Source organism: Saccoglossus kowalevskii, chromosome 20 (genome assembly GCF_978046115.1).
Source record: "Saccoglossus kowalevskii chromosome 20, keSacKowa6.1, whole genome shotgun sequence".
Classification (NCBI taxonomy): Eukaryota; Metazoa; Hemichordata; class Enteropneusta; family Harrimaniidae; genus Saccoglossus; species Saccoglossus kowalevskii.
Window position 1 is genome coordinate 22537401 of NC_140660.1, and position 27984 is coordinate 22565384.

Sequence of the window (27984 nt, forward strand, 5' to 3'; positions counted from 1 at the left end):
AATTATTCCCAATTTTTCCACTGATCTCAAAAAACGTTTTTTTGTTTGTAAATAAAAGTAAATAAACAGTAATCTCTAATGCATCGTACCCATATATTAATAAAACTTCAACCCAAAAGGGATCAAAACATAAACAAAAAATGTCATGTTTTACAAATATTACTTGATATACCATTGCTTTGCATATGTTGCGATGTTTGGACCGATTGGGACTTATAATAATGATCGACGCCACACATGTTGAACTTCCGGCGTCGAACGGCATTTTGGGAGTTCGCCCCATGTCCTTCGTGATACGCATGCGCCATACTGGAGGCCGCCATTTTGTTGCGGAAGCCGTGTTATACACATTTTGAACCGGCATCAATAGTTCTTGGGACAGATAAAGTATCTGCCCCTGTTTGTGGATCGAAATGGCGGATAACAGCATTCGAGTGGTTCAGGAAGATGCACAGTTTCAAGTCGAGTTGGCAAATGCTGGAGAAAAACTGGTTGTTGTCGACTTCACAGCGTCGTGGTAAGCTTGAGTTCAACTATTTTAATACATGTAGTTATCATGATTCATCAAAATTGATAACAACAAACGGACGAAATAAGTCTCTCTTTCCTAAAAAATAAATAAATATATAACGGTAAAGCAGTGTTTGTGATAGCTCTTCTATATGTCCATGATCTTCTTTCAGTCAAAACGAAACAAATGAAACAAAAATCGTTCTAACGAACATGGTGTAACGATCAGATTGAAGTTCCAATGAATGAATGAATGGTCATGATTTTCTTCACTTCCGGCCATCGATATCAGTGATAAAGTTTACTCTGTATTGCAGCACAAATTGTACCATGTTAAATACAAGCCTGCAATGGCAATAGCCCTGAGTACAGTCCTTTAGGTTGGCCTCCTTCCGCTGATCATTCGGCCCCACAGTCCTGAGAAGTCGCATAGACCGAGGATTCGACACTATTTGAAGGAATGTATCGGTAAAACACAGAGCTACAACAATTCAACAAATTGAGTTGAGGAAAAACTTTTGAAATATTTTACTAGTATTGTGTTTGTTTTCCCAGTTTCACCACAGGGAGCCCAGGAACTATAATCAACTGTAATACGCAGTCTCTATGAGTGGGGGGGGGGGTATCGGCTGGTATCTAGTGTAAGAAATAGACAAGGGATGAAGGCTCCAGCCAGCTCACATTTTTAAACTCGAAAAAAATATAAAGTAAAATATAAAAAAAATACCAGGTTGAAGAATATTAGTTGCTCCTTCGAATTTCGCCAAAGCCTTACCTACATTTTACCGATAACTGCAGAATAAATCAAGAAAACTACACAAATTGACTCCATTTAGGAATTCCTAACGGTTCGTCCGAACGCACGACACCGTTGGAGGCGTGGCCTGTTCAGTATTTGTCAACAACCAATCACAAGACTGGTTACGAACCAGTTGACAAGGCTAACCGAGTCGTGACCTACCATATAATTTATAAACAGAAGTCCACACCTAAACAGAAAAAATGTGGCATACCGTATATCAAGTTGACTGCAATATGTTATTGTTTGCCTTCATTGTTATGTATATTGGCCATTATTAATGTAACTTGTGCACTGCTACACTACACTACTGTTGTACTGATTATTAAATTTGATACATACCTCCTCGAGTCTTCTAGTGGTTGCCTGTCTTCTAAGTCTAGGAAACATGTCTGGAATAACTTCCGCTGGCAAACACGAGAGGGACATCACTTTACGAAGCAGCTTGAATGTTGCTTCATCCTCCATGTAGGCTCTTTGCAAGCCAGCAGACTGGATGTGTCTCCAGACTGCCTGCTTTCAATGGAACGCACACCCTTTAATGTTCACAGCAGGATAAACATCTCGAATTGCTTTCCACATCGCTTCTTCGAAATCTACCATGCACTCGCTAAGAGCGATGGCCTCTGGAAGTAGTTGCTTTATGCCATGTAACACACTGATGTAATCTTTCTTGCTCTTTCCGGACATCAGAATAAAACAAAGTGGGACCTGAAAATAAAAGAAAATTTGTCTTGTGAAAATTGAAAATACTACCGTAGTAGTTATACAAAATGTTAATTGTTATTTTCGTCTCTAAAAACGACCATCAGCAAACAACGGTCCAAATTAGACTGCTGCTTCTTGTAATTGGCAAAATATTTTGTTACTTGATTGCAGAACCACCTTTTATTTAGGCCAGTGATCTCTATAATAAAGACACCGTGTCAGGAACATTCGATGTACTAGTCAGGCCTTTTTTAGATAATGTTGACTGTGGTCGATTTCATGTTAGACAATTAATCGTTTCGCAACTATTAAATTTGAAAGCAACTTTCATGATTGGGCCCAGGGTTTAAGCGATGTGCCCACTTGAAAATGAAATAAATGCGAGTTTTACGCCATGAAGTGATTTACCGTTTTCAATGAATTTGTTTTTTAAATAGTAAAATGCATGTACACAAACTTTTAAAATGCTTTTTATTTTTACACTGGGCATATCAGCTTTTGTTATTTTTTTTTAATTTCAAGAACTCAGGGAGGTTGCGGTACACCTTTGTAATGAAAGATTAGCACTGAGATAAACCCCATTAACAGCGGTACACCTTTGTTATAAAAGATTAAAGCGGGAGGGTCGTCACCTGCGCACGCACGATAATTGAGTCCCAAGCGACGATAACAACACACGCTGAAATGCAAAGGTTCATGTGTAGACGCTTGTTTGTAAACAATGACATTTTTATTTTTATATTTCCATTGAACAAGTCAATGGAATCAACACATGAGTGAAAGAAACAGACAACATATTGATTGTAACATTTATTGTATACACACATTCGTCATACACGTATAGCACGTAATATGTGCGTTGAAATATCACCATGACCAAGTGTTAAACCATTATTCAATTATGACACAATATGTAAATATCTTTAGACTCTACAAGATAAAAAAGAAATGAAATATTTATTATTTCGGAGTGTCTCGTGCCACGGGCGTGGCAGGAGACAATGTGGCTATTGCCACGTCCCGGAAGTAAACGTACCGACGTTCTATGTGTAGTTTTGGCCGCCATATACAGATTTTTCACCATCGGTGTTTGGATAAAATACTATAACAGTAGTGTCGTTGGCAGAAATAATTTCAATTCGCGCACTTTATACGAAAATGCGAAGTCCAACCATTGACTGAACCTTGGTACGCCCTCTGGTGTTTGGAACTTGGAACACTACGTTTATCTAAAGCCAACCTCGGTGTTTATCAACTTGACTAATAAAACTCGTGAATCACCATCGACGTTTTAATAAAATACTGTTACAATAGTTCCATTGTTGTGTACGGTAAAAATAATTTTAATTCGCACATTTTATACCAGTGTAATAATTGCATCGGTTAACGGCTAACGACTAAATAAATAGGGGAACATGTAAAAAAATGTTAATGTACTATGCTAAGTTTCGGGCATATTTCAAAGTAATCATGGTGTAATTGCGTCGATTAACGACTTGTATAACAGGGAAATAGTGTAAACGTACCACACAGTCAGTTGTAAAAGTAAATGTGGAAATACTGTGCTAAGTTGCAAGGTTTTTTTTCAAAAAAAAACCAGGTTGCAATGACAATGAATGTACTATTGATATTCGTCGTGCCACAAGCGTGTTCATGCTCTCTGTTATAACCTCACTTTCAATTATAAAACCTGTTTTATTATTCAGATAAAATAACTTCGGTTTTCATTCGTAGTCGATGGCCTCGTTGTCATAATTCAAAGTACCAAATGTTACATATTATTGAATATTGGTAATTCCCAGTTACATTTAACATTAACCATTTCTCTGACTGTAAAAAAAGAGGAAATAATATATTATTGGTACTATATAAATTGTATTTAAAACTTTAAAAATACGGTAACGACGTCGTGATTTTTATTAGATTGATAAACGCCGAGGTTGGCTTTAGGTACTACTTAGTGTTCCAAGTTCCCAACACCGGAGGGCGTACAAAGATTCCGTCAATGGTCAATCTTTGCATAAAATGTGCGGATTGAAATTATTCTGCCAACGACACCACTATGAAAGTATTTTATTCAAACACCGATGGTGAAACAAGTGAAAAATCTGTGTATGACGGCCGATGCATACTTGTCCCATTGCCTGTCGGCCACCCCTCTATTGTGAATGGGGATGACTACCCGCAATGGCGAACATCAATTCCTAATTTCCGAGTTACTATTTTTCTCACGAAATTCGATAGAGGGCGTTCTCAAAGTACCCAGATGACAGTCCGTTCAACGTTCGTGGTGGGGTTGAAATTTGCTGTAAGCAATATACTCAACGCCAGTGGATTCAAATGCGTCGTCGGGAACCTGAGTGGACGCCAAACTATATTCCTGGGTTTGTTCACAGCATTTTCCATCCTGCGCCAGTATTTTTTTAGTTCAATAACTGGAGACAGCGGTCTTTCAACCGCAGTTATACATCGATTGAAAAATGAAGACTCTGTCAGCTTCCCGAGACGAGCGCAAACGAAAACATTGAGCCGGATTTGATGGAAATTTCGCTCGTTGCCGATTCCCACATCGATCTTCTTGTTCAGAATCCTTATGATGCCATTAGTTTCGAAGTTGAAGTTAAAATAACTACGGAAGGAAAAAACGTGTGTCCATTTATGATAACTGCATCTGCTGATCGCCTGGTGGATCATATTAAATCAAACTCACACTACACAGTTACAAACACCAGAAACTAGTAAGGATTTTCTTTCATGGATCATTGCCGAATACACTCTGCCATAATGAAAATAAATTCTGTACTATTCTGCACATGATGAAGCTTTACGGAAAGTAAATAACCATTATCAAGTTGATATTCTTTCAGTCTGGCTGTTGTCCAGTCACTTCGATGCAACAAATATGCGAACATATCAGCTATTTTAAACAAAGGCAAAGTATGAAGTTTTTTTTTGCCAAGTTTGTACGTTACACGGATCTACAGTACGACGTCGATTGTTTAGCTTTACGAACATTGCTGCAAGTTATACCACGATCCTGAAGAAATTTGCGGAGTTCTGGAACTTTTTTGCTTTTCCAATCTATTGATTTACGCATGTAAGAATACAGAACTTCAATAAAAGCAACCCCACTCAGGCTCGTCATCCGGGTATTTTGGATGCGCCCTCTAGCGGAATTCTGTAGAAAACTAACAACTCGAAAATTAGGAATTGCAGTGTTTGCATCAGCAAGAAAACCCTGACTAAAATGTGATCATATGGTAGATTTTATGCTTTTTACCAGATGTACATTTCAAATCGAAACCCCCAGTAGGCCTACTGTGTAACATCGGTAAATCGAGCGAAAAGGAAAACTGGCGAACTGGTAATCAGGCGAAGGAGTTCAGGCGAAGTGGATTTCGGGCGAAGTGACTGTACCCCGATGGAGCTTCTTTGTTGACAGTGTGACATCAGGCGGATATGCTACAGCCAATAAGCAACTAAGTAAAAATAAATAGACAGTTCTCGTACCAAGATACATCGTACATACACTCCTCGCACTTACTTTGATCTTTGCCGGCAGTTTCCCATCCCTCTTTTCGAGGGTCTATGCTGAAACAGAATGTATAAAATGTGTATTCTTTGCCAGCTAACTGCACACATCCACATGCACAGGTGTCAATCAACCAGGGATATTAGTACAAAGACGATGACAAGTGAATGAACAAACTTATTTTGCATTGTATCAAAAATACTAAGTGTTGTATCATGAAATATGCACTGCAAAAGACTTAGAAATATGGTGTAAATAATAAAGCCATACATTCGTTGTGCATTTAATATATTAACACTAGATATGAACACATATCAAATATAATTCATACCAGGGTAACAACCAATGTGTTTAGGGCCATAATGTAAGTTTTATTTACCGTGGTCGGAACGTCTAGAAATCTGGTTGTCCGTGTCATATTTGTGTGCTGCTGAAACTACCCACAGTTCAGTTCCATTCATTTAATCAAAAACACAATCAAATACGGCAACACGTCTTTGCAGTATTCATATCATTGGAATTGGAGTGCATTAGCAAGTGGTCTATTGGCATGTAAGATCAAGTCTGAACTGCAAGAAAACTTTACATTCATTACAGCATCCAAGAAAAAAAAGATCATCGTCGATTGGATTTTAAAACAGAAAAACACAACACATCATGCTCAGTAGAAGCTAATTCATTAACAAATTTGATGTATCGGTATTGTGTTTTTTAAAACTAATTGCGTAAAGAAACTTCATAGACAGTGGTATTTCACTGTCTTTATAGTTACATGATCTAAGAAAGTGTTCTCAATCAGAGGATGAACAACACTGTCATGAAATATTCAGCATACATGAACATAGACAATCTGTTATTGAAAAGAGTCACCACTGGAAACATTGGTAACAACTGCCAGTCTACATACTGTAAAATACTTTATTTTCGCTTGGAATTAATTTTCACTGTTTCAGCTGAAGGAATGATTCATTATAAATAAAATCCAGCGAATATACCTTTTTTCCTATATTTTACATTCAACTTGTCAAAAACCAGTGAAAATAAATTCCATACAAAACACCCAAAACGTTTTTTTCAGCAAAAATCAATTCCAGCTAAAATAAAGGATTTTACAATAGTTGAGACATAATCTATGTTTTTTGGATCATGTAGTGTCAAATTTGATCCTAATTTGTCATGTTCAATCAAGTTATAAGGGATTACCGGTATATTATGTTTTGGCCGTGAATTTTTCGACCCAAATGTTTCAGCCCTGTTTTTTTTAAAAAAAAAAGAATGTTTCAGGAAAAAAGAGACAAATTATAAATATTCTTGCTTGTAACATAGGGCTTTTTAGTAATTGAATATAAATCAACTGTGTTTGTAAGGTACAGATTGTAAATGTAAACATTCTGTGCTTGTAACGTGGAAAATATTTATGTAATTATTTATACTGTAAAACCATTAATTTTCAGTGACATTTAATTTCACGATTTTGATGTTTTGAACAATTTCACTGGGTTTTAAGTTCATGTACTTGGTTGGGAAACAAGAGTTCTTTTGTTATTTTACATGTTCATTTAATTTAGCAAGCTTTACGTATCAGCGAAAATAGTGAAATAAAAAAAAAAGTGAATAATTAATGCTCTTACTGTATCTTGTGATCCTTTTAATTTTAATATTAATGCTTACATGTGTGAAGGCTCAAGAATATATTATTTAAAATCATTTTAAAAACATTTAAACATTTGATGCCCAAATGTCTACCGTTGAAAAAAAGCCACAACCGAAAAACTATGAAACGTTTTGAATTGAAAAGTCCTTATTTTTGGGGAGTGTCAATTTCTAGTTGTACTGGTCTACTAGACTGGTTGTTTTTTTGGGTATTGTTGATTAATGGGATGTTATGTATGTCTTACTGTTTGTAGGTGTGGTCCTTGTCAACGAATAGCACCTGTATTTGCTCAACTCAGTACTAAATATCCTACTGCTGTCTTCCTTAAAGTCGATGTTGATCAATGTCAGGTCTGTAAAATTAATACTGTTTAAAAAACATCCATTGTCCAGCATTGTTAGCGTACAGGGATATTCTGCAAGTCTAAAATCAACAGATGATACCATTAGTTGTGTTCACATTACACGAAGAACGGGCTAAAATTTAAGCTGATTAAGGCTTATCTCACATATTTGCATTTCGAGAAGGCCCAATTGCGTTCACGCACTGGGAGGGCCAGTTCTTAGCACGGGATAAGAGGCGCCATCAGTCTGTCATCTTAAGCTGCTGTTTACAAAAAATCCTTCTAATTTAGCTTGCATGTCCTGGTAAACATTTTTTCTGTTTCTCGACGAGGAGTCCAACTGTCTCAAGATTTCGCTGTCTTTCCATATACTCAGTAAAGCCTCTGGTCTCTTCGTCGCTCCAGTTTTTGCGAGGGAACGAAGTTTTGTACACACTGAGCTCAGTTGCCATTTTGGAAATGAGAAAGTTGCATATACCCCTGGGCTAAGCTTTCGCGTACACTTAGTCTTTGTTAGCTAGTGCTCAGGGTCTGTGCAGCATCTTAAAATCGAATCAAATTTGACCCAATACTTAGCATTCTTTTGCTCGTGCTAAGCGTTCACGCACGTTTTCTTAGCATGGGCTAAGGGATTTGACCTCTTAGTCAGTGCTAAGGAGCTGTGCGTGAACGCAACTATTGTACTCAATTATTTGGGGGATTATCAACATTGTATTATAGAAACATGAATTTTTGAATATTCCAGAATGACAACCAAGATGAACATTATGTTATTGTTTTTGTCATAGTTTTGATATGGTTTTTCAATGTCGAAATTTTGAAAAAAAACACATACAGTCTGTGCAGAACTTAAAGCGCGGTAGTCGTCGCGCTGTGCATGTGCGAGATATATGGGTCTTGTATAAACAAAGATGGCGACTTTGACTGTTGCGCAGATCAACGAGTACGAACAGAGATGTTTGCAAACTTTAATTAAGTATTTTTCATGTTATTCGAAGGTATCGAGGAGTCACCAGCGGTAATCAGTGCAAGTCGCGCCCAGGTCACATCAAACCTCATACTTGTGTTTTCCATTTAAAGAGCGCATTGGATTGTGGGAAAATAAATGTTTATCAACACAAATGTGGCACATGCGCAGCGCAACGACTACCGCACTTTAACTTCCTTGGTGACACTAAATAGATTCGTTTTTTCACAAAAACTTTTAATCGAGGTATCGAGGAGTCACCAGCGGTAATCAGTGCAAGTCGCGCCCAGGTCACATCAAACCTCATACTTGTGATTTCCATTTGAAGAGCGCATTGGATTGTGGGAAAATCAATGTTTATCAACACAAATGTGGCACATGCGCAGCGCAACGACTACCGCACTTTAACTTCCCAGTTGGCACTCGGCTAAATTTGTCTTTTCACAAAAACTTTTAATTTTAATGTGATCATCATTGTTAATGATCTCCACTTATTCTTTGTAGTATTGACAGGTACCTATTTTGTTAATACGAGACATAGCTTTCCAAGTAAGCTAAGCTTGCTTTGAACCAGCTAAATGTTAAGTTGGTTAATGCTATGCATATTTCAACAGTATGACCTGAGTATAACTTAACATTTAGTTTGTAATAAGCTGGTTTAAAGTGGGAGGATCGTCACCTGCGAGTCCCAAGCGACGATAACAACACATGCTAAAAATGCAAAGGGTAGACGCTTGTTTGTAAAAAATGACACGCTATGGCCATCTGACGCATGCGCAGGTGACAACTCCCTCGCTTTAAAGCTAGCTTGGCGTGCTTTCAAAACGACTACATATCGAAATAATAATCTGTGTAAATATGTCTCGTATTAGTAACACTGGTAAATATTACAAAGAATAAGTTGAAATTATTAAAGCGGGGGAATTGTCACCTGTGCATGCGTCAGATGGCCATAGCGTGTCATTGTTTACAAACAAGCGTACCCATGAGCCTTTGCATTTTCAGGGTGTGTTGTTATTGCAACAGGGTGTGTTGTCGCTTGGGACTCAATTCCCATGCGTGCGCAGGTGACGACCCTCCCGCTTTAATGACATTGATACTTTTCATGAAAAAGACTATCCAACTTTGTAGTTAACTTACTTCCAGATTGTACTGTGGTTGTTCATGTGGTATATACCGGTAACTTCTGTTTTATGTACATTTTTAATTGTTGAAAATTTTTCAATTTCTGACAACAGATTCTATGTCATACATTACCCATAATCCTTTGCCTGAGAATCAAGATGGCTGACTACATAATACTAATGAGAATTTGAATATCTAGAGAATGAAAAGTGATATAAAAAAACTGTAATTTGCATTCTCCTACTGCCACATTTGTGGAGCTTTTTCTTGAGGGGTCATTATGTTGTTTGGCTTGACTTTTCTTTTAAGTCTGTCAGATGAAATTTTGTAGCCAAAAATGTCTGAAATCACTGGTAGACAGATGGCTGTCTAGGACGATTGCTTAGCAACCAAAGTGTGCAGTAAGGTTATGTTTATTCATTACAGAATACAGCGCATGGAAATGGTGTGAGGGCGATGCCAACATTCATGTTTTTTCGTAATAAAACAAAGTTGGATGAACTGCGAGGAGCTGACCCTGTGGGATTAGAAGCAAAAATTAAACAATGGATCGGTAGTGAACCTGAGGAGACAGAGGAATCGGGGGTTCCTGGCCATGTGAGTACTGTAAATCATTTCATGACACCCAAAAAAATCACTGCTAGAAATTTTCCATCTTTACAGTTTAAGGCTCTTTAATTCAAACCATGGCGGAGTTTCCACTATAAATTTGTATTGACTATTTGTGAAATCAAACAAAATTGCACACATTCCGTGGTGGGATTCTGTGTTAAAAACAAAATATCATTTTGTGGATGCTCTTCCATGGCAAAATTAAAATTCAGTTAAGCTGTGGGGGTGTACAAGACAGCAAAAGATGTTGGTTTTAATTTAAAGTTGATGCAATCAGAATCCATTCAATTTAACTGACGTTATATACAGTTTCTTCTGACACAATCAGGGTTCTCCCCAGGGCTTTTTAGCGCCGAGGTCCGTGGCGCTATACCTGTGAATCTCGGCGCTTCACTTGGGACCTCGGCGCTATGTGTTCCCACCTCGGCGCTTGATTTCATATTTGACATGCCAATATCAGATGTGAAAAATCTTTGTTCGCCACGTCGGTCGGCCCCGACCGTCACTCAAAATTAGTGACCACCACGGAAATGCGAGGACTATTGTCTGATTGTTAGTATAATTACGTCCTGTCAGTCGTGGATTATAATTTATAAACAATAGACCTAGTCGCACGATACGTAGCGGCTAGTCAAATTTGTGGAATTAGCACCTCTTTGTTTGTAAGTAAATACTTTCTGCGATAGACACAGTCTTTAGATTGAAAGCTAAAATTATTTCAAAATCAATTCCACCTCGATATAACATGGTCAAATCGGAGTTCACGATCAGTTCACGCTACTCAAGAAAAAAACAACGTGTTTATTGCGTTATTTGGTAAAATACATTTGAACTGTTATCATTGCGAATCATGTAAAAACTCTTCTTTCAAGACCTAATTTACCTTTTAAAAATTGCAAATCACCTATTTCGAAAGCTATCATGCAGTTGTCAATTGAAATCGATGCCAACACATCGTGCTACGACATCGCTTTACTTCCGCAATGTAATCTTTATGATCACTACCATTCGGAAAACTTCGGGTTCTACCGGCATTACCATGCGGCATTTTGATTGGTTTATGGCATTCTTGACCCATCGGGTCAAAGGACACATGCTAATGTTTCACAAACATCATGGCGGGTCTGGTTTTTTTTACCGAAGCGATCAAGTGATCAAAAATAATCGCTCCCGATAAAAATAAGTCGGATTTTACTTACATTTCATATAAAAAAAAAAGTTAAATTTGTTGAGGAATTATTGCTATAACTGGTGTATAACATGGCCAAGTAAGTTATGTCACGTCGTAACTTTGATGATCGTTTTGAAGCTTTATTTGTTCGCTCATTACTGTAATTGTAAACGTTTTAGAAGTTGATGGTACGAATAATAAATTACAACAATACGTCAATTAATTACGTGATCGATTTTTTTGAAGGAGAATGTTTTTGGAGTGAATAAAATTATGAGATTCGTGAACATAAATCGTGCTTAACGTTTTGAATGCGTTTCCTTCAACGTTTTACAAAACAATTAAATTGCAACAATAATTTATTTGTGTTTGTTTTTAGTCTGCAGCATTTGTATTTCGAGAATGTTTCAAACTCTTCTAAATTGTGAAACATAATGTGTTGATTCCATTAAAAAAAATATTTGCCCTGTGACTGAGCTCACTAATATTCATAATTGTAAATAAGTTCTGTTAATCAATGAAGGAAAGATATGTAAATGATATGCAAATTATTATGCAAATTAGCCCCGGCGCTATGCATTTTTTCTGGGGAGAACCCTGCACAATCACATACAGATTTTAGGAACTGTCATAAAATGTTGGCTTCATCTAAGGTGTTGCAATTTGGTTGATAGAAACCTAATTATTTTGTCAGTACTGTAAAATTTTCTTTAGCTGGAATTAATTTTCACTGAAAAGACTGACTTTTTTGTGTGTTTTGTATGGAATTTATTTTTACTGATTTTTGACGAGTTGAATGTAAAATATAGGAAAAAGGGTATATTCGCTGGATTTTATTTTTCACTGAATCATTCCTTTAGCAAAAATAGCGGAAATTAATTTTAAGCGAAAATAAAGTATTCTACAGTATTTATCATTTGTGTATGCATGATCTTATGCAGTGGGTGATCTTTCACATAAACACATAAATTGCTTAAGTTAATATTTATACTTCACAGAAAAAAAAATCAGAATGGGTTTAAATTCAATGCTTGCAAATTGTAACTAGTCTGTTTGTTTTCTTTACAGATAGATTTAATGTCTATGATTGAGAAAGGCGGAAGTGAATGCCTCAACCAAAGTGATGACTGTGATTATGTTGATTGTTTCAAGAAAGGTGGGAAATACTTAGAATCTGATTGTGATGAGCAGGTAAGATTATTATTGACTTTCTATTTGACAATATTACATTGAACCATTGAAAATCACTGTTGTCTCTCCTAACTAACTTTTTTTATGTGCAAATTGCAAACTTGTGCTGACACATCTTTGCCACAGAAGCCATATTCATGTTTGTATTACATGACAGGGTTGTGCGGCCATCCCTCTATCAAATGGCAATTTTAATGCGCTATCTTTTGTCAACCAGGCTCGGTTGAACACAAGCACCTCAGTCCTGTATATCTTAACCAAAGATCCTAAGAAGAGGGTTAGCCACATTCGTTAGTGAATGAATCTCGGCCAGTGAAATTTCCCCTCCCATTTTGAGTCTGTAGCGCACTCACCCGAGGTAGGGGTTAACCCTTTTTGGTGTTCAGCCTAAGAGGCGGGGGGGTGGGTCTATCAATCAACTACCACTATGCTACCAGCAGGGATTTTTTTTAAACAAGGGAACAGGGGCGCAGCGCCCTCATGCCATGGCCATGCCCCCCTTACCCTGGGGAGCAGATCCTCTGGCAACCATAAAATTCTGACTGACCAGGGATCAACTGTGACCTGTCTGATAGTAATTTTGGCCTCAAGGAAGCCATAGAATGCTCCATTTCAACTTAGAATTATCAAAAACCATTTGAGGGCGGCGCTGAATTACAGTGCTCCCTCTTGCAGTTTTTTTCTAGAAAAACCCCTGCTACCAGTAATCGGTATATTCATCATTGCCCCACAGAATTTCCATGAATTGAGGACTTCCAAATATTAAACATACTACTGTAAAGTTGTTTACTTTCTCTTGGATTTACACTTTATATTCATCTTATACGGCCTAAATGTCTTTTTAGCAAAAATTAATTCCATGTAAAATAAAGTATTTTACAGTACCAACTTTCCAGCTGTGTTTTAAAGAAAATTGTTTAACTTCATTTTACTGATGTAACACTGTATTTCTGTTTTACTTTCAGTTAATCTTACACTTGGCATTCAACCAACCTGTAAAGTTACATTCGATCAAAATACACGGTAATCCTGATGAAATGGACAAAGCACCAAAGAATGTCAAATTGTTTATAAATCAGCCCCATACATTAGATTTTGACAAAGCGGAAAGTTATGAACCTCTACAGATACTTTCGTAAGTATACTATTTATGGTACGACATATTCAACTTCCAAAGATGTATTTATTGGCAATACAAGCATCTTTGCTGGCCAAGGTCTAAGTATTTGGCCAAGCCTCTAAACAGACCTTGGCAGAACGACCATCAAATATGCGTATTCTAACAGCGCCCCCAGAATTCAGTTGCAGCTAATCATTGTCTAATCAGTCAGCGCGTTACAAAACCCTCTTTAGCGTTTCATTTTAAACAAAATGGCGGTGCCCATGAATCGTGATATTTGGGATGATAAAATTGCGAAAGTTTTCGGTGTTGGTGCCCTCGAGCCTCATCAGGTACAGGAAATCAATGCAGTTTTGTGTGGGGAGGATGTTATCATAGCGACAAAAACAGGAAGTGGAATTTTGTTTTATAATTTGGTTCGTCCAAGCTGACTGGGCGCCTTGTTTCGAGGCGCGCCCAATCAGATCTCACTGCTTAAGATACGTAATTAGCCTATGTGATCCCGCACGGTACCACATTTTTGGCTTGGCTCCCACTTTTGTCATGTGAGGGGGGGGGGGGGGTCATAAAATTTGAAAAAATACTATGGAGACTAAATTGGAATAATTGCTGTCAGTAATTAGACACATCAAAGCAATAACAATAAATGCAATTTTTGGCTCATCCGGCCTTAAGGCCTGATGAGCCTATGCCATGGCGAGGCGTCTGTCGTCCAGAAATTACAAAATCCATGAATAAGGATGCCATTCACTGATTCTAGGTTAGCTATTTGTGATATATCTGTATGTTTTCATGAGAATACAGTTCATTTAGGCAGTCAATGGGTGCATTCTTTCTTTCTTGATACATTGATTTTAAACCTCCCCCACACGTTTTCTAATGGAATTACCCAGAATGCTTAGCGCAATCAGCAGCGCTCTACTTGTGCACATGCGCAGTTAATATTTCTCCCACAATGCGCTCGTTATCACGAAATTTAAAATGATCGTTGCGGTCGCACATGTGGATCTTCTTGGCTATCCCCACAGTCAGCTGGCGCACATCTGATATAATAAAATAAATGCGATATTTACTATATGAGGGCCGCCATCTTGAATGACGCATAAAACTAAATAAGAGACAAGTTGTGAAACGCGTTTTTCAGATTCTTACAAATCAGGACAACCAATAACAAAATTCGGTCGAATTCGTCGTTTTGGTGTGGAAAAATCCCTTGCATATGTCGCCTGGTAAATTTGACGCCATTGAGTTGTATTTTTATTGTGTAATTAGAACATTTTATAGATTGTCAGACGGACATGACATGCAGTGATTTGTGTGGATGTGCTTTTTGCATACACTATACTAACAGGGATAGCCGTAATGGAGTTATGAAACTTATTTTGGCTCCTGAGTGAATGCATTTGACATGCGAGTATCACGTGATCACTTCGTGGAACGGATGACGTCAGCGTAGTGAAGACGAGGGGAACAATGGCTGTTCGTTAAGTGGAACCACGCCGTCCCGAGTTGACTGGTTGAAACGCGGCCTGAACCGATCAGCGCGACCAGAAAAGGCCATCGCCGATGGGACTGTGAGTTGAAGTCCCTGCTGAGTGACAGGTACCCGTGGGGCCAGAGTATTTTGAGTCGAACGACTGATAGAAGCAGTTGTGGGCGAGTGAAGTGAACTGGTTTTGTCAAGTTTGTGAAACTACTGTACGCGCGTGAGGCTACTTAAAAGTCAAAGGGGACCTACTCTCCGTCGCTACAGTTGTGAGGGTTTCGCCGCTACTTTGACGTGATCGACACCAGTACGCCACTGAGGGACTCGCCGCTACCGTAAGGAACTTGAAGATCAGGTTTGACACTCGTTATTGACTAACAAAAGTTAACTTTGTGCAAACTGTCATACGATTTCGAACAGTTCCGTTACTCACATGTACACGCGCGACTGTATGATTTTTGTATGTTTGAATCTTCGCGCTTGGAGGGACGTTTTTCGTTTGGCTTGTTGTTAAAGTTAGCAATTTCGTGTGTTGTGCCCTACAAGACAGCAAAGATTGTGTGTATCTGTGTGATGTTCGTCTGAAGTGAATATTAATTAGAGGTTACATGTAATCAGTTAACTAGGGTTAGGGCTTTTACTGTTAGTATACTCATGGCACGTATAGTTTTATCAGGCTGTACGTTGTACTAAAGTTCATGCAGAATTTTATTGAGTTGTTGTACCAGTTAACTGTTGTTGTATTTACCTAACGAGATTTTCATAGCACTATAGTTATTGTTGTGTTTACGCTACATGTATATTGATGGACATTGTGTATTTAACTATTGAGTTATACAACTTTAGTAATTATTGTGATGAACATTGCTGTTAATTCTGTCAACCGGAAGTGATTCTTATTGTGTGTATTACTGCCGATTCATGCATTTGTAGTGTTTATTACCATACTATTGTTAGTTTATACTCCAGTGAGCAAGGTGCCAATTATTGTGTTATGTACAAATAATTATATGTGCCCACTGTTGACCTTGGTTCACCTTTATGAATATTGAATAGAAGTTGTTGTTTACTTGTCCTGTCTGCGTCGTTAATTAATGGTGTGAATGTCTCCTTGATTATAATATTCGATGTACGTCGTTACCTCGATTTACCACTGGACTGTCGAATTGTCTCGACCGGAGTAAGAGATCCCTGGTTGTTATTGCAGAGATACCAGTTAGTTGCCCTTCATATAAATTGTCCCTATCTGTCCACCTGTGATTTGAGCTTATCTAGTTTTAGGCAACTTATGGGTGTGACACATACGAACACCTAATTACGCGAAGAACCTCGAACACTAAGCCTGGATATTTGAAACCGAAATTGTCATCTAAGCGTTAGGCCGTCGCTGATTGGCTACTGTGCTGGAATGCCAATTTTTAGTTTCAAATACTCCGGCTTAGTGTTCCAGGTTCTTCGCGTAATTAGGTGTTTGTATGCAAGGGATTTTTCCACACCAAAACGACGAATTCGGCCGAATTTTGTTATTGGTTGGCTTAATATAACCCCAACGGACCGTATTTTTGTGAAAGATTGGTATTTTTGTCCTGATTTGTAGGAATCTGAAAAACGCGTTTCACAACTTGTCTCTTATTCAGTTTTATGCGTCATTTAAGATGGCGGCCCCCATATAGTAAATATCGTATTTATTTTATTATCACGTGTGCGCCAGCTGACTGTGGCTATCCCCACAAATTTGGTGCCAAGAAACCAGGATTCTGCGAGTCGATTGATTCATCTACCAGTCAACTTCCAGGGAATATCCACGATTCATTCCAACTTTCAAGTTAATCATCGTTATCCCAAGAGCAACGCAACTAATTCAACGGAGGAACAAAGCAGGGGCACAACTACAAGCCGTCCTCACACCGATTGAAGAGCTAATCACGCAGTACCCCGATGCCAATGACAAAAACAACGTGTACCGGGAAATACTCGCACGAAAATTAGCTGACGACAACCGGCTATCAGCGCTAGTCAACGCGGACCAACAAGTCATCGATTATTACAATGAAGACCACGTCGAATTTACCGAGACTGAGTCATATGAAGTCGAAATAATCGCCCGCTTCACTTGACTTTCGATGTTTGTCGAAGAATTCCAGACTATTCAATTTCAACAACCAGTCATCCAACAAGCACCCCTCGATCACAACATGGCCTCCCTACAACCGGATCAACAAACCCACTGCAAGTCGGTTTGTCTTCCGCATTTAGAAATACAAATGTACCCACTTTTCACGGCAATCTACTCACTTGGGCTGAATTCATTGATAATTTCAAAGCCGCTGTCCACAACGACCCTCATATATCCGATATTCAAACATTCACGTACCTCAGAAACTACGTAGATGGTGAAGCCAAACGATTGATCAACAGATTTCCAAGCACCGCCAAGAACTACAAACTCGCATTCGACTTGTTACACGATAGATATGGTCAACCTCGAGGAATCATCAATGCACATATGAAATCTCTATGGTCCCAACCACCACCGGATTACAATGCAACAAGTTTACGGGAATTTCATAACGCATTAGAAACAACAGTACGAGCTTTGAAATCCCGATGTTTTCAAAACTACCGCTTAATTTTCAACAACAACTGATACGTTTGAACGGTAACAAGGACTGGACATTAGCCACGCTAAGTGAATGCATGCTTCAAGAAATACGTGTTCTCAATGTCGGACATGAAAACAATATTCTCAACCCGGACACGTACCACTCATCAGTCGCCGCGTTCATGGAGGTATTACCTCCATGCCGCATTCAACATGACGACGCAGGCCATTCAAAACAACCGCCATGAAATATCCGCGTTTCACGGTTCGACTCAACACAGCCCTTCAAACCCACCAGTGACGACCGCCAACCATGGATTAAATTCACCGCCTCCCACAACTCAACACTTACAGTAAATCTGCAACTCGATCAGCGAAATCACGATTTATTCCGCGACTCTGCAGCTACTGTAAAAGCCAGCATTCGTCGAACGATTGCCAAACCGTAAGTACACGTGAATCCCGCTTAGACATTGTCAGACGTAATAAACTCTGTTTTAATTGTTTAGACAAACATTGTGTAAAACAGTGTCGTTCACTCTTCACCTGTAGGAAATGTAAAGGTGATCATCATACGTCCATACATCGAATGACTAACTAAAGGTGTTGTTGTTGTTATCCATCGATATTATTGTCGGTTATATGAAATGCAATTTTAAATTCAGCGTTTACGATGTCGAATGCAGAACATCACCATCAATAAAAGGCATGATGTAAAAAAAAAAAAAGATTCCAGAATTTTGAAAACCCGGAGCTGCAGAAGAAAGCTCCCTGAAAAAACAACTCAGCATGGCAGCATGTGTACTTCCTGTGACTTTTGTCCTCAGTACCCATCAGGCAATGTGACAAAATAATTATTTTATTAGCAGTCAGTAGATTAAACTTTTTGAAAACAGTAATTTTGAAACATGGTAATGCATTGTATTTTTTTCATTTTTATTTTTTTAAACACAAACATTAGATTGAAAGTTTGTTTTTACACCAAAATGTTTTTGGTTTAATTTTTTTTTTAAAAGATAATTCAAAATATCCTATTGTATGACATTGGTACAAAAATAAAAGTTTTTTTTTGTTTTTCTAAGTAGTGCTATGCTAGTTAATCAGACTATTATTATGCAATGTTACAATAACATAGTGAATAGACTATGCACAGACTTGCGGAGATCCATTAAAAAAAACACCTTGCCCTATCTTTTGGGGGCCCGTTACTGAAAACACAAGATTTTTTTTCTGCCTAAGCGTTGTCAATGATGAGTGATACGGAGCGATTTTAAATTCAGCGTTTACGATTTTTGTCTGATTTGTTCATTTTATGTTGCCTCATTTTATGTTATTTTCGACTTTTTCTTGAAACACAATCACTTTGTTTGTATACCTTGCATAGATTTTGTTAGATTTGTTCATTTAGCTCTATTTACATTTACCCACTGTAAGAGTCATTCAATAACCTTTTCAATTATCATCACCAAGCTCTATGGAGACAGCGAAGCTATTGTGAGCGTCAGGTCGCTTGTTTTAATAAGGGTTCATTTGATTTGACAACCTTTATTTCATCTACTTTCCCCCTAAATGGTCAAAGTTTCTGGGCACAACCTATATTCACACTTTACCTTAGAAGGTCTTCTTACTACACTTTAACTCGTACAGATGCTAACTACACATAATGATGACTCCATCTACGCAGCACCATTGGTTTTTCCTATGACAATATGTCAATTCAAGACTAACAGGAAAATAAAAAAACAAAAGCAGCTAAAAGTTTCTACTCTCATATCCAAATTCCGAATGAGCATCTACGTCATTGACGTTCTGGTTTATGTATATGAAGCATCTATTATGAAATTCAAGTGAATAACCATACAATATTAATTTTTTTAAATTCTTTTTATCTGGTGATCTCAATTTCTGATTTGTATCCCTTAACTTATAATAATAATTTCCATGTATGAGAAACATTCAAGCGCGGTGGTTGTCGCGCATGTAAACAAACAATGTATTTAATTTCATATAAACAAACAATGTATTTTACACGCGTTATATACGTCGTTATGAGTCTCATATCGAACAGGATGCGGCACGACGACTACCGCCCTTTAACCTTTTCACCACCAATTCTTTTCTTTCATCACAAAATAGTCTGCACTTCCCTTCAGAAGATTGGTACAAATTTTTTTTTTGAGTGAAACTGAAAATTGACTGGAATTTAGTCTTTTGGCTCCAAAATCAGGTTTCATTTTTAGAAATATTAAAGAACGTCTGGTGGCGAATAAGTTAATGATATAACATAGGTTGAGAAACACTGTCATGAACTACTGTAGAATACTTTATTTTTGCTTGGAATTTATTTTCGCTATTTTCACTGAAGGGATGATTCCGGGAAAATAAAATCCAGCGAATATACTTTTTTTCCTATAGTTCACATTAAACTCATCAAAAAACAGTGTGAATAAATTCCATACAAAAAGCCTTTTCAGTGAAAATTAATTCCAACGAAAGTAAAGTTTCCACAGTAATCTTATTATTAAGGATTATGTGTTCTTTTGTTTAGATTAACAAGAGAAGATGTGACGGAAGATGCTATTATTCAACTCAAGTATGTCAAACTACAAAATGTTCAAAGCGTTACGGTGAGTCTTAAAACGAACAGAAGAGAGTATTGGGTACAATATAGTGTAGAAGGTTTTTGGTACTGGTCCAGTAAAAAAGATATTCAGGACTGGTGATATCAAATACTGGTTCTAGACTGGTGATATCAGATACTGGTTCAGGACTGGTGATATCAGATACTGGTTCAGGACTGGTGATATCAGATACTGGTTCAGGACTGGTGATATCAGATACTGGTTCAGGACTGGTGATATCAGATACTGGTTCAGGACTGGTGATATCAGATACTGGTTCAGGACTGGTGATATCAGATACTGGTTCAGGACTGGTGATATCAGATACTGGTTCAGGACTGGTGATATCAGATACTGGTTCAGGACTGGTGATATCAGATACTGGTTCAGGACTGGTGATATCAGATACTGGTTCAGGACTGGTGATATCAGATACTGGTTCAGGACTGGTGATATCAGATACTGGTTCAGGGCTGGTGATATCAGATACTGGTTCAGGACTGGTGATATCAGATACTGGTTCAGGACTGGTGATATCAGATACTGGTTCTAGACTGGTGATATCAGATACTGGTTCTAGACTGGTGATATCCGATACTGGTTCAGGACTGGTGATATCCGATACTGGTTCAGGACTGGTGATATCAGATACTGGTTCAGGACTGGTGATATCAGATACTGGTTCAGGACTGGTGATATCAGATACTGGTTCAGGACTGGTGATATCAGATACTGGTTCAGGACTGGTGATATCAGATACTGGTTCAGGACTGGTGATATCAGATACTGGTTCAGGACTGGTGATATCAGATACTGGTTCAGGACTGGTGATATCCAGATACTGGTTCAGGACTGGTGATATCCAGATACTGGTTCAGGACTGGTGATATCAGATACTGGTTCAGGACTGGTGATATCAGATACTGGTTCAGGACTGGTGATATCAGATACTGGTTCAGGACTGGTGATATCCGATACTGGTTCAGGACTGGTGATATCAGATACTAGTTCAGGACTGGTGATATCAGATACTGGTTCAGGACTGGTGATATCCGATCTGATACCGGTTCAGGACTGGTGATATCAGATACTAGTTCAGGACTGGTGACATCAGATACTGGTTCAGGACTGGTGATATCAGATACTGGTTCAGGACTGGTGATATCAGATACTGGTTCAGGACTGGTGATATCCGATACTAATTCAGGACTGGTGATATCAGATACTGGTTCAGGACTGGTGATATCGGATACTGGTTCAGGACTGGTGATATCGGATACTGGTTCAGGATTGGTGTTATCAGATACTGGTTCAGGACTGGTGTTATCAGATACTGGTTCAGGACTGGTGTTATCAGATACTGGTTCAGGACTGGTGTTATCAGATACTGGTTCAGGACTGGTGTTATCAGATACTGGTTCAGGACTGGTGTTATCAGATACTGGTTCAGGATTGGTGATATCAGATACCGGTTCTAGACTGGTGATATCAGATACCGGTTCTAGACTGGTGATATCAGATACCGGTTCTAGACTGGTGATATCAGATACCGGTTCTAGACTGGTGATATCAGATACCGGTTCTAGACTGGTGATATCGGATACTGGTTCTAGACTGGTGATATCGGATACTGGTTCAGGACTGGTGATATCGGATACTGGTTCAGGACTGGTGATATCAAATACTGGTTCTGGACTGGTGATATCAAATACTGGTTCTAGACTGGTGATATCAGATACTGGTTCAGGACTGGTGATATCAGATACTGGTTCAGGACTGGTGATATCAGATACCGGTTCAGTGCTGACTTGTGCATGGGGCATGGGATATTGGTACAATATTCATGATGTGATCTGCATGTTGTCATGGTGAATGGCATATCAACAGCTTTTTCATTATCTATGTATTTTTACTTTTCAGTTATTTGTGGCAGATAATCAAGGTGGTGAGGACACCACAATTATTCAACATTTGAGTTTCATAGGAAGTCCTGTTCAAGCAGCAACAAATATGAGTGACTTTAAAAGAGTAAGTTTATGTTTGTCTATCAAGTATATTTGCCATCTGGTGTATTTGCAGTTTACTGTCAGATAGATTTGTAATTTAATGTTAGGTAGCTTTGTACAATGTAGTTTGTTTAGTGTCTAGTGTCTGGTAGCTCTATGCAGTTAAGTTTAGTGCCTGGTAGCTTTAAAGAATGTTTTTTTTTGGCTTTTAGTGTCTGGCGGCGATTTATTATTCATTTTGGTTCCTAGTAGACATGAAATTAGTAGCCTGGTAGTCTTTAAGCAAAGTATTTATTTTGAGTGTCTTGTGGCCTTATGTAATTCACTTTGGTGTCTTTGTACTGAGCAGTTTAGTGCCTGGTACATTGCAGTTTAGTGCCTGGTACATTGCAGTTTAGTGCCTGGTACATTGCAGTTTAGTGCCTGGTACATTGCAGTTTAGTGCCTGGTACATTGCAGTTTAGTGCCTGGTACATTGCAGTTTAGTGCCTGGTACATTGCAGTTTAGTGCCTGGTACATTGCAGTTTAGTGCCTGGTACATTGCAGTTTAGTTTATGGTACAGAGCAGTTTAGTGCCTGGTACATTGCAGTTTAGTTTATGGTACAGAGCAGTTTAGTGCCTGGTACATTGCAGTTTAGTGCCTGGTACATTGCAGTTTAGTGCCTGGTACATTGCAGTTTAGTGCCTGGTACATTGCAGTTTAGTGCCTGGTACATTGCAGTTTAGTGCCTGGTACATTGCAGTTTAGTGCCTGGTACATTGCAGTTTAGTGCCTGGTACATTGCAGTTTAGTGCCTGGTACATTGCAGTTTAGTGCCTGGTACATTGCAGTTTAGTGCCTGGTACATTGCAGTTTAGTGCCTGGTACATTGCAGTTTAGTGCCTGGTACATTGCAGTTTAGTGCCTGGTACATTGCAGTTTAGTGCCTGGTACATTGCAGTTTAGTGCCTGGTACATTGCAGTTTAGTGCCTGGTACATTGCAGTTTAGTGCCTGGTACATTGCAGTTTAGTGCCTGGTACATTGCAGTTTAGTGCCTGGTACATTGCAGTTTAGTGCCTGGTACATTGCAGTTTAGTGCCTGGTACATTGCAGTTTAGTGCCTGGTACATTGCAGTTTAGTGCCTGGTACATTGCAGTTTAGTGCCTGGTACATTGCAGTTTAGTGCCTGGTACATTGCAGTTTAGTGCCTGGTACATTGCAGTTTAGTGCCTGGTACATTGCAGTTTAGTGCCTGGTACATTGCAGTTTAGTGCCTGGTACATTGCAGTTTAGTGTCTTGTAGATTGATGTTTAGTAGTGCCTAGTAGCTTTGAGAGTCAAAGTTAAAAAGTCATTTTTATCACAGATGTAGACTTGGGTGGGTGCACTTATGTCTGATGTGGTTGTTAATATCAGTAACTGATATTTCACATTAAATCTGATGATTTATACTACACATGCTAAACGTTCATCAGTCTGAAAGCCAAATCCTGAATCTCACTCCGGGTAACAACTGTTACTAGAATGATTCAATAATTATTAAATTTAAATTTTATTTTGCAACAATATTGCTATGAATATATCTGCTCATTTAATAAACAATGTGCTTAGATGTCTACCTAATTAGCATAAATTAGCATATCATTTGTAAGTATAATTCTGTAAAGTATAAACTTCTGTTTTAACCCTCAAAATAGGTTATGTGATAAACAGGTTTTAACCTGTTGTACCATTTCTCATGTATGTTTTCCTCTTTCTCCACAGGTAGCTGGCAAGAAAGGAGAAAGTCATTGATGATGCATTACCGCAGTGAATCTGAATTACTGTAAAATACTTTATTTTCGCTGAAGGAATGATTCAGTGAAAATAAAATCCAGCGAATATACCTTTTTTCCTATATTTTACATTCGACAAGTAAAAAATCAGTGAAAATTATTTCCATACAAAACACCCAAAAAGTTTTTTCAGCGAAAATCAATTCCAGCTAAAATAAAGTATTTCACAGTACTACTAATTTGATATTTATGGTTATTTTAATATGACTTGATTCCACGTTTTTTGCTCTGTTGTCGTCATAGATGAAGATCAGATCTGTTCATATCAGTTGATTGGCTGTTGTCATCCATCGTCTGTTCGTCAACAGTTACATTTTCATCTTCTTCTTGAAAACTACCAACTAAATTGGTTTGATACTTGGTTTGTAGGTTACTTTGGTGGACCTTTGTTAAATTTGTTCATTTTGTTACAATATCTTTAATATTTTGGCGAATAGTTTTTTGGCATTTTTGGTAAAATATGTTATTTTCTATTTCTTCTTGAAATCTACCGGCTCACTTGCTTTGATACTTGGTATGTAGACATTTTATTGTCTTTTTGGGTAAAAAAAAATATTTCCGACAACTTCTTGAAAACTACGAACCTAATTGCCTTGATACACAGTATGTTCACCTTGGGTGAATCTCTGCCAGATTTGTTCATTTCGGGATGATATTTACAATTTTCTATTTTTAGCAAATATTTTTGTCATTTTTTGTACAAAATGATAATTTCACCTTCTTGAAAACCACCAGAATGATTGCTTTGATATTTGAGGTATATATTATTTTTCTTATCAATTTTAATTATAACATTATAATTTTTGATCAAATGTTGGCATGTTATTAACAGCCAGTACCAAACTACTTTTGTGTGGGTTTACTTCGCTTTGACTTATGGGTGTGCACTACTTGATTTGACACACTGTTTTTTAGGACAGCGGAGCAAATTTGACCGTCAGGATTCTTGTTCTCTTATGCCATCATTTCTGGTGCAATTCGTATGCACACTTGTTGTCTCACTAATAGAGTTGATTTTGTTGGTGTCTTCAGTCAAAATATGAAGTCAGATTGTTGATTGTGGGGAGACAGCTCTTCATTGTGGTTCATAATTTCCTTCATTTTTTTGTTTAAGAATGTCAATTTTCTTCGATAAAATTGCAAGGTGCCCTTTTCAATGTATGATTTTCTATTGAATCAGTGACGCTGCAGGAAATGAGTATAACGAGTTACATCACAAAGAATCTGTGTCTGTGATTGGCTTAGAAGGGCACACAGATCATCAATTTATGTGTACTTTGGTGCATCATCAATTCATGGGTACACATCTGTACGAGTCATTTGTTTTGTGTTAAATATCTGTACGATTCTTTTACGTGTACACAAATGCATCATCACTTCTTGTGTACACTGATGCCATCAATTCAAGTGTACTTTTGTATCATAACTGCAATGGTTATTTTGCCAGTTTTAATAAATGTATCAAATTGGATTAAATAGAAATGTCTTTCTCATTTCATATATTGTAAAATACTTTATTATAGCTGGGATTAATTTTCATTGAAAAGGATTTTGTTGTTTTGCATGCAATTTATTTTCACTGTATTTTAGATTACCTATTTGAGTATGTTGGCGAAAATATTTGACATTACTTTTATAAAATCTAGTACTGTAACATATTCAATGGCATTAATTTAGGGGAGTATTTTGAGGATCCTGGATTGAAACAATTCTCAAAAGTAAGCACAAAATTAAATACACTGTAACCTCAATATAATAAACATTTTTATAATGAACACATAACATGTCTCCTGCTCACAACAAATCCAATGTATTATGTGATTCATTATAGTGAACATTTCACTATAACAAACTAATTGTATGTCGCCAAAGAGTGCAGTAGGCTACAGTGTACGAAATAAATCACTCATTATCTTCACATGTTTTAAATTGTTGAATGCTTTGAACACTTTCCTCGCTATTTGTGGGAATGCTATAAAAATATGCCACTGTGGTCTAAAAACTTTTTAACTTTGAAAAGTGATGGTCGTCGTACAGCATGTGTTTGAGTTTTGTACTCGTAGATGTTGCGTGGGTGGAACACTTGTGTCAAATATGACACATCCTCTAAGACCATTGCCTTTTTTTGCAAGGCTGATTTAAATGTACTTTTCAATTGACATGTTGAGTTAGTAGCTTTACATATTTTTGCATAAATCTGACTGGATGCAGCTCTAAAACGTGTGTAGCATATAGCAATGGAAATCAACCAAAATTACAGGATGTTGAATTTCACTTCAATACACATTGCCAGAACAAGATCTTCTGAGGTATAGTGGTTAGGCAGTGCCCGAATAAGTTTAACTTGGCTCGCAAAGATAAACTTTAAAATACCTTTGCAAAATCTATACTGCTAATGACAATCAACAAATCTTCTTTCTGAACATTGATGCAATTTACAGAATGCCGTCTTATGCATTTTATTGGTTTCTTGTATAAACTGTTGATATTGCAATCAAATAAACATACCTTAATTCTTTATTAACCTATTTATTTAATATACTATGAGGTTATTACATGGATACCTGAAAGTATGCACGAAAACAGTACAGCTAGAGTATCGACAGACTCGCAGTAGAGGTCAATGTGGCAGTGTACTGTCTGAGTGCATACTTTGAGGTATCCTCGTAATCTTATTATACATCTTTTCCTTCCAAGGATACACCCTGGTGGCAGCCATGTTTGTTTTTATTATTAGAGGACGCTTGCGCATAATCATTCTATATTTGGAATTCACATTTCCTTGTATGGTAGGATGAAAATACCCTGTAAAATACCGCAAAATTACGGCATGCTGTAACTTATGGCGTTACGGTGACAGATGTATAATAATTAATGAACCACAGTGATGCATTTGATAAGAAGTCAAATATAGCATTAAATGGATTTTGAATACTGTATGTCGCCGTTTGTGTACTTGCAGTGCAAAGCAAAAAATTAGAACACTGTAAAACTATAAACATTAGGTGACTGTGCGACATCTTAGCTCTTGCAAACTTGTTCAGGTGTAACAAAAGAAATTCCAATTTAAACCAATAAATGCAAGCTACGATTTGATAGGTTGAAAAATATGAAAGGTGTTGTATGATTGGACCACACATTTCACAACCAGTGCGTCATCAAACTTTCTACATACTGGTACAAATATGCTACAAGGTCGGACGTGAATACCAAATCATTGATTGATACTGGAGAATGCATTTTATTGGAGTACAGAAGGTGGAGGAGGGTGACCAAGGGAATTGACGCAGAAACATTCACAGATCGTCATACTACATGACTCATCCAACAAGACCTTCCTTCTCATGGCAATGGCCTATAATTATTGTAATGTACTTATCAGTATTGCCGGCAATTTACATCTTTCAATGCCACTCCAAGGTTAGGGTTTACTCAGTCTTCTGTTGCTTTGGTTACACTGTGTGCTGGTTGCATTGGTGACTCAATCGGTAGAGTTCATGACTCAGTACGAGTGTGCCCCTAGTGATAGCTGTGCAACTTTTTTTATTAACCTTGTGCTCAAATGGAGTACAGGTGTTATTTGTTTACACTGATATGTTTGCTGTACATGTTTTATTAGGTTGTGTAGCACCTCTCAGTGTATACACAGTGCCGTTAGAACTTTGAATCAGTGTAAGGTGTGAACACTGTGCATGGAATAGCGCCCTCTAGTGACGA

General features: G+C 37.8%; 1 protein-coding gene across 1 annotated transcript; it reads left to right on the plus strand.

The window, feature by feature from the left end:
* Positions 1-259: 259 nt before the first annotated feature.
* LOC146730151 (thioredoxin-like protein 1) lies at positions 260-26049 on the plus strand. The gene is made up of 8 exons (XM_085494667.1): positions 260-517; positions 7457-7553; positions 10065-10235; positions 12490-12612; positions 13578-13747; positions 20369-20447; positions 22362-22469; positions 24197-26049. The coding sequence occupies exons 1-8, from the start codon at positions 414-416 to the stop codon at positions 24224-24226; spliced, it is 882 nt and encodes a 293-aa protein (XP_085350793.1). The 5' UTR covers positions 260-413; the 3' UTR covers positions 24227-26049.
* Positions 26050-27984: the final 1935 nt, after the last annotated feature.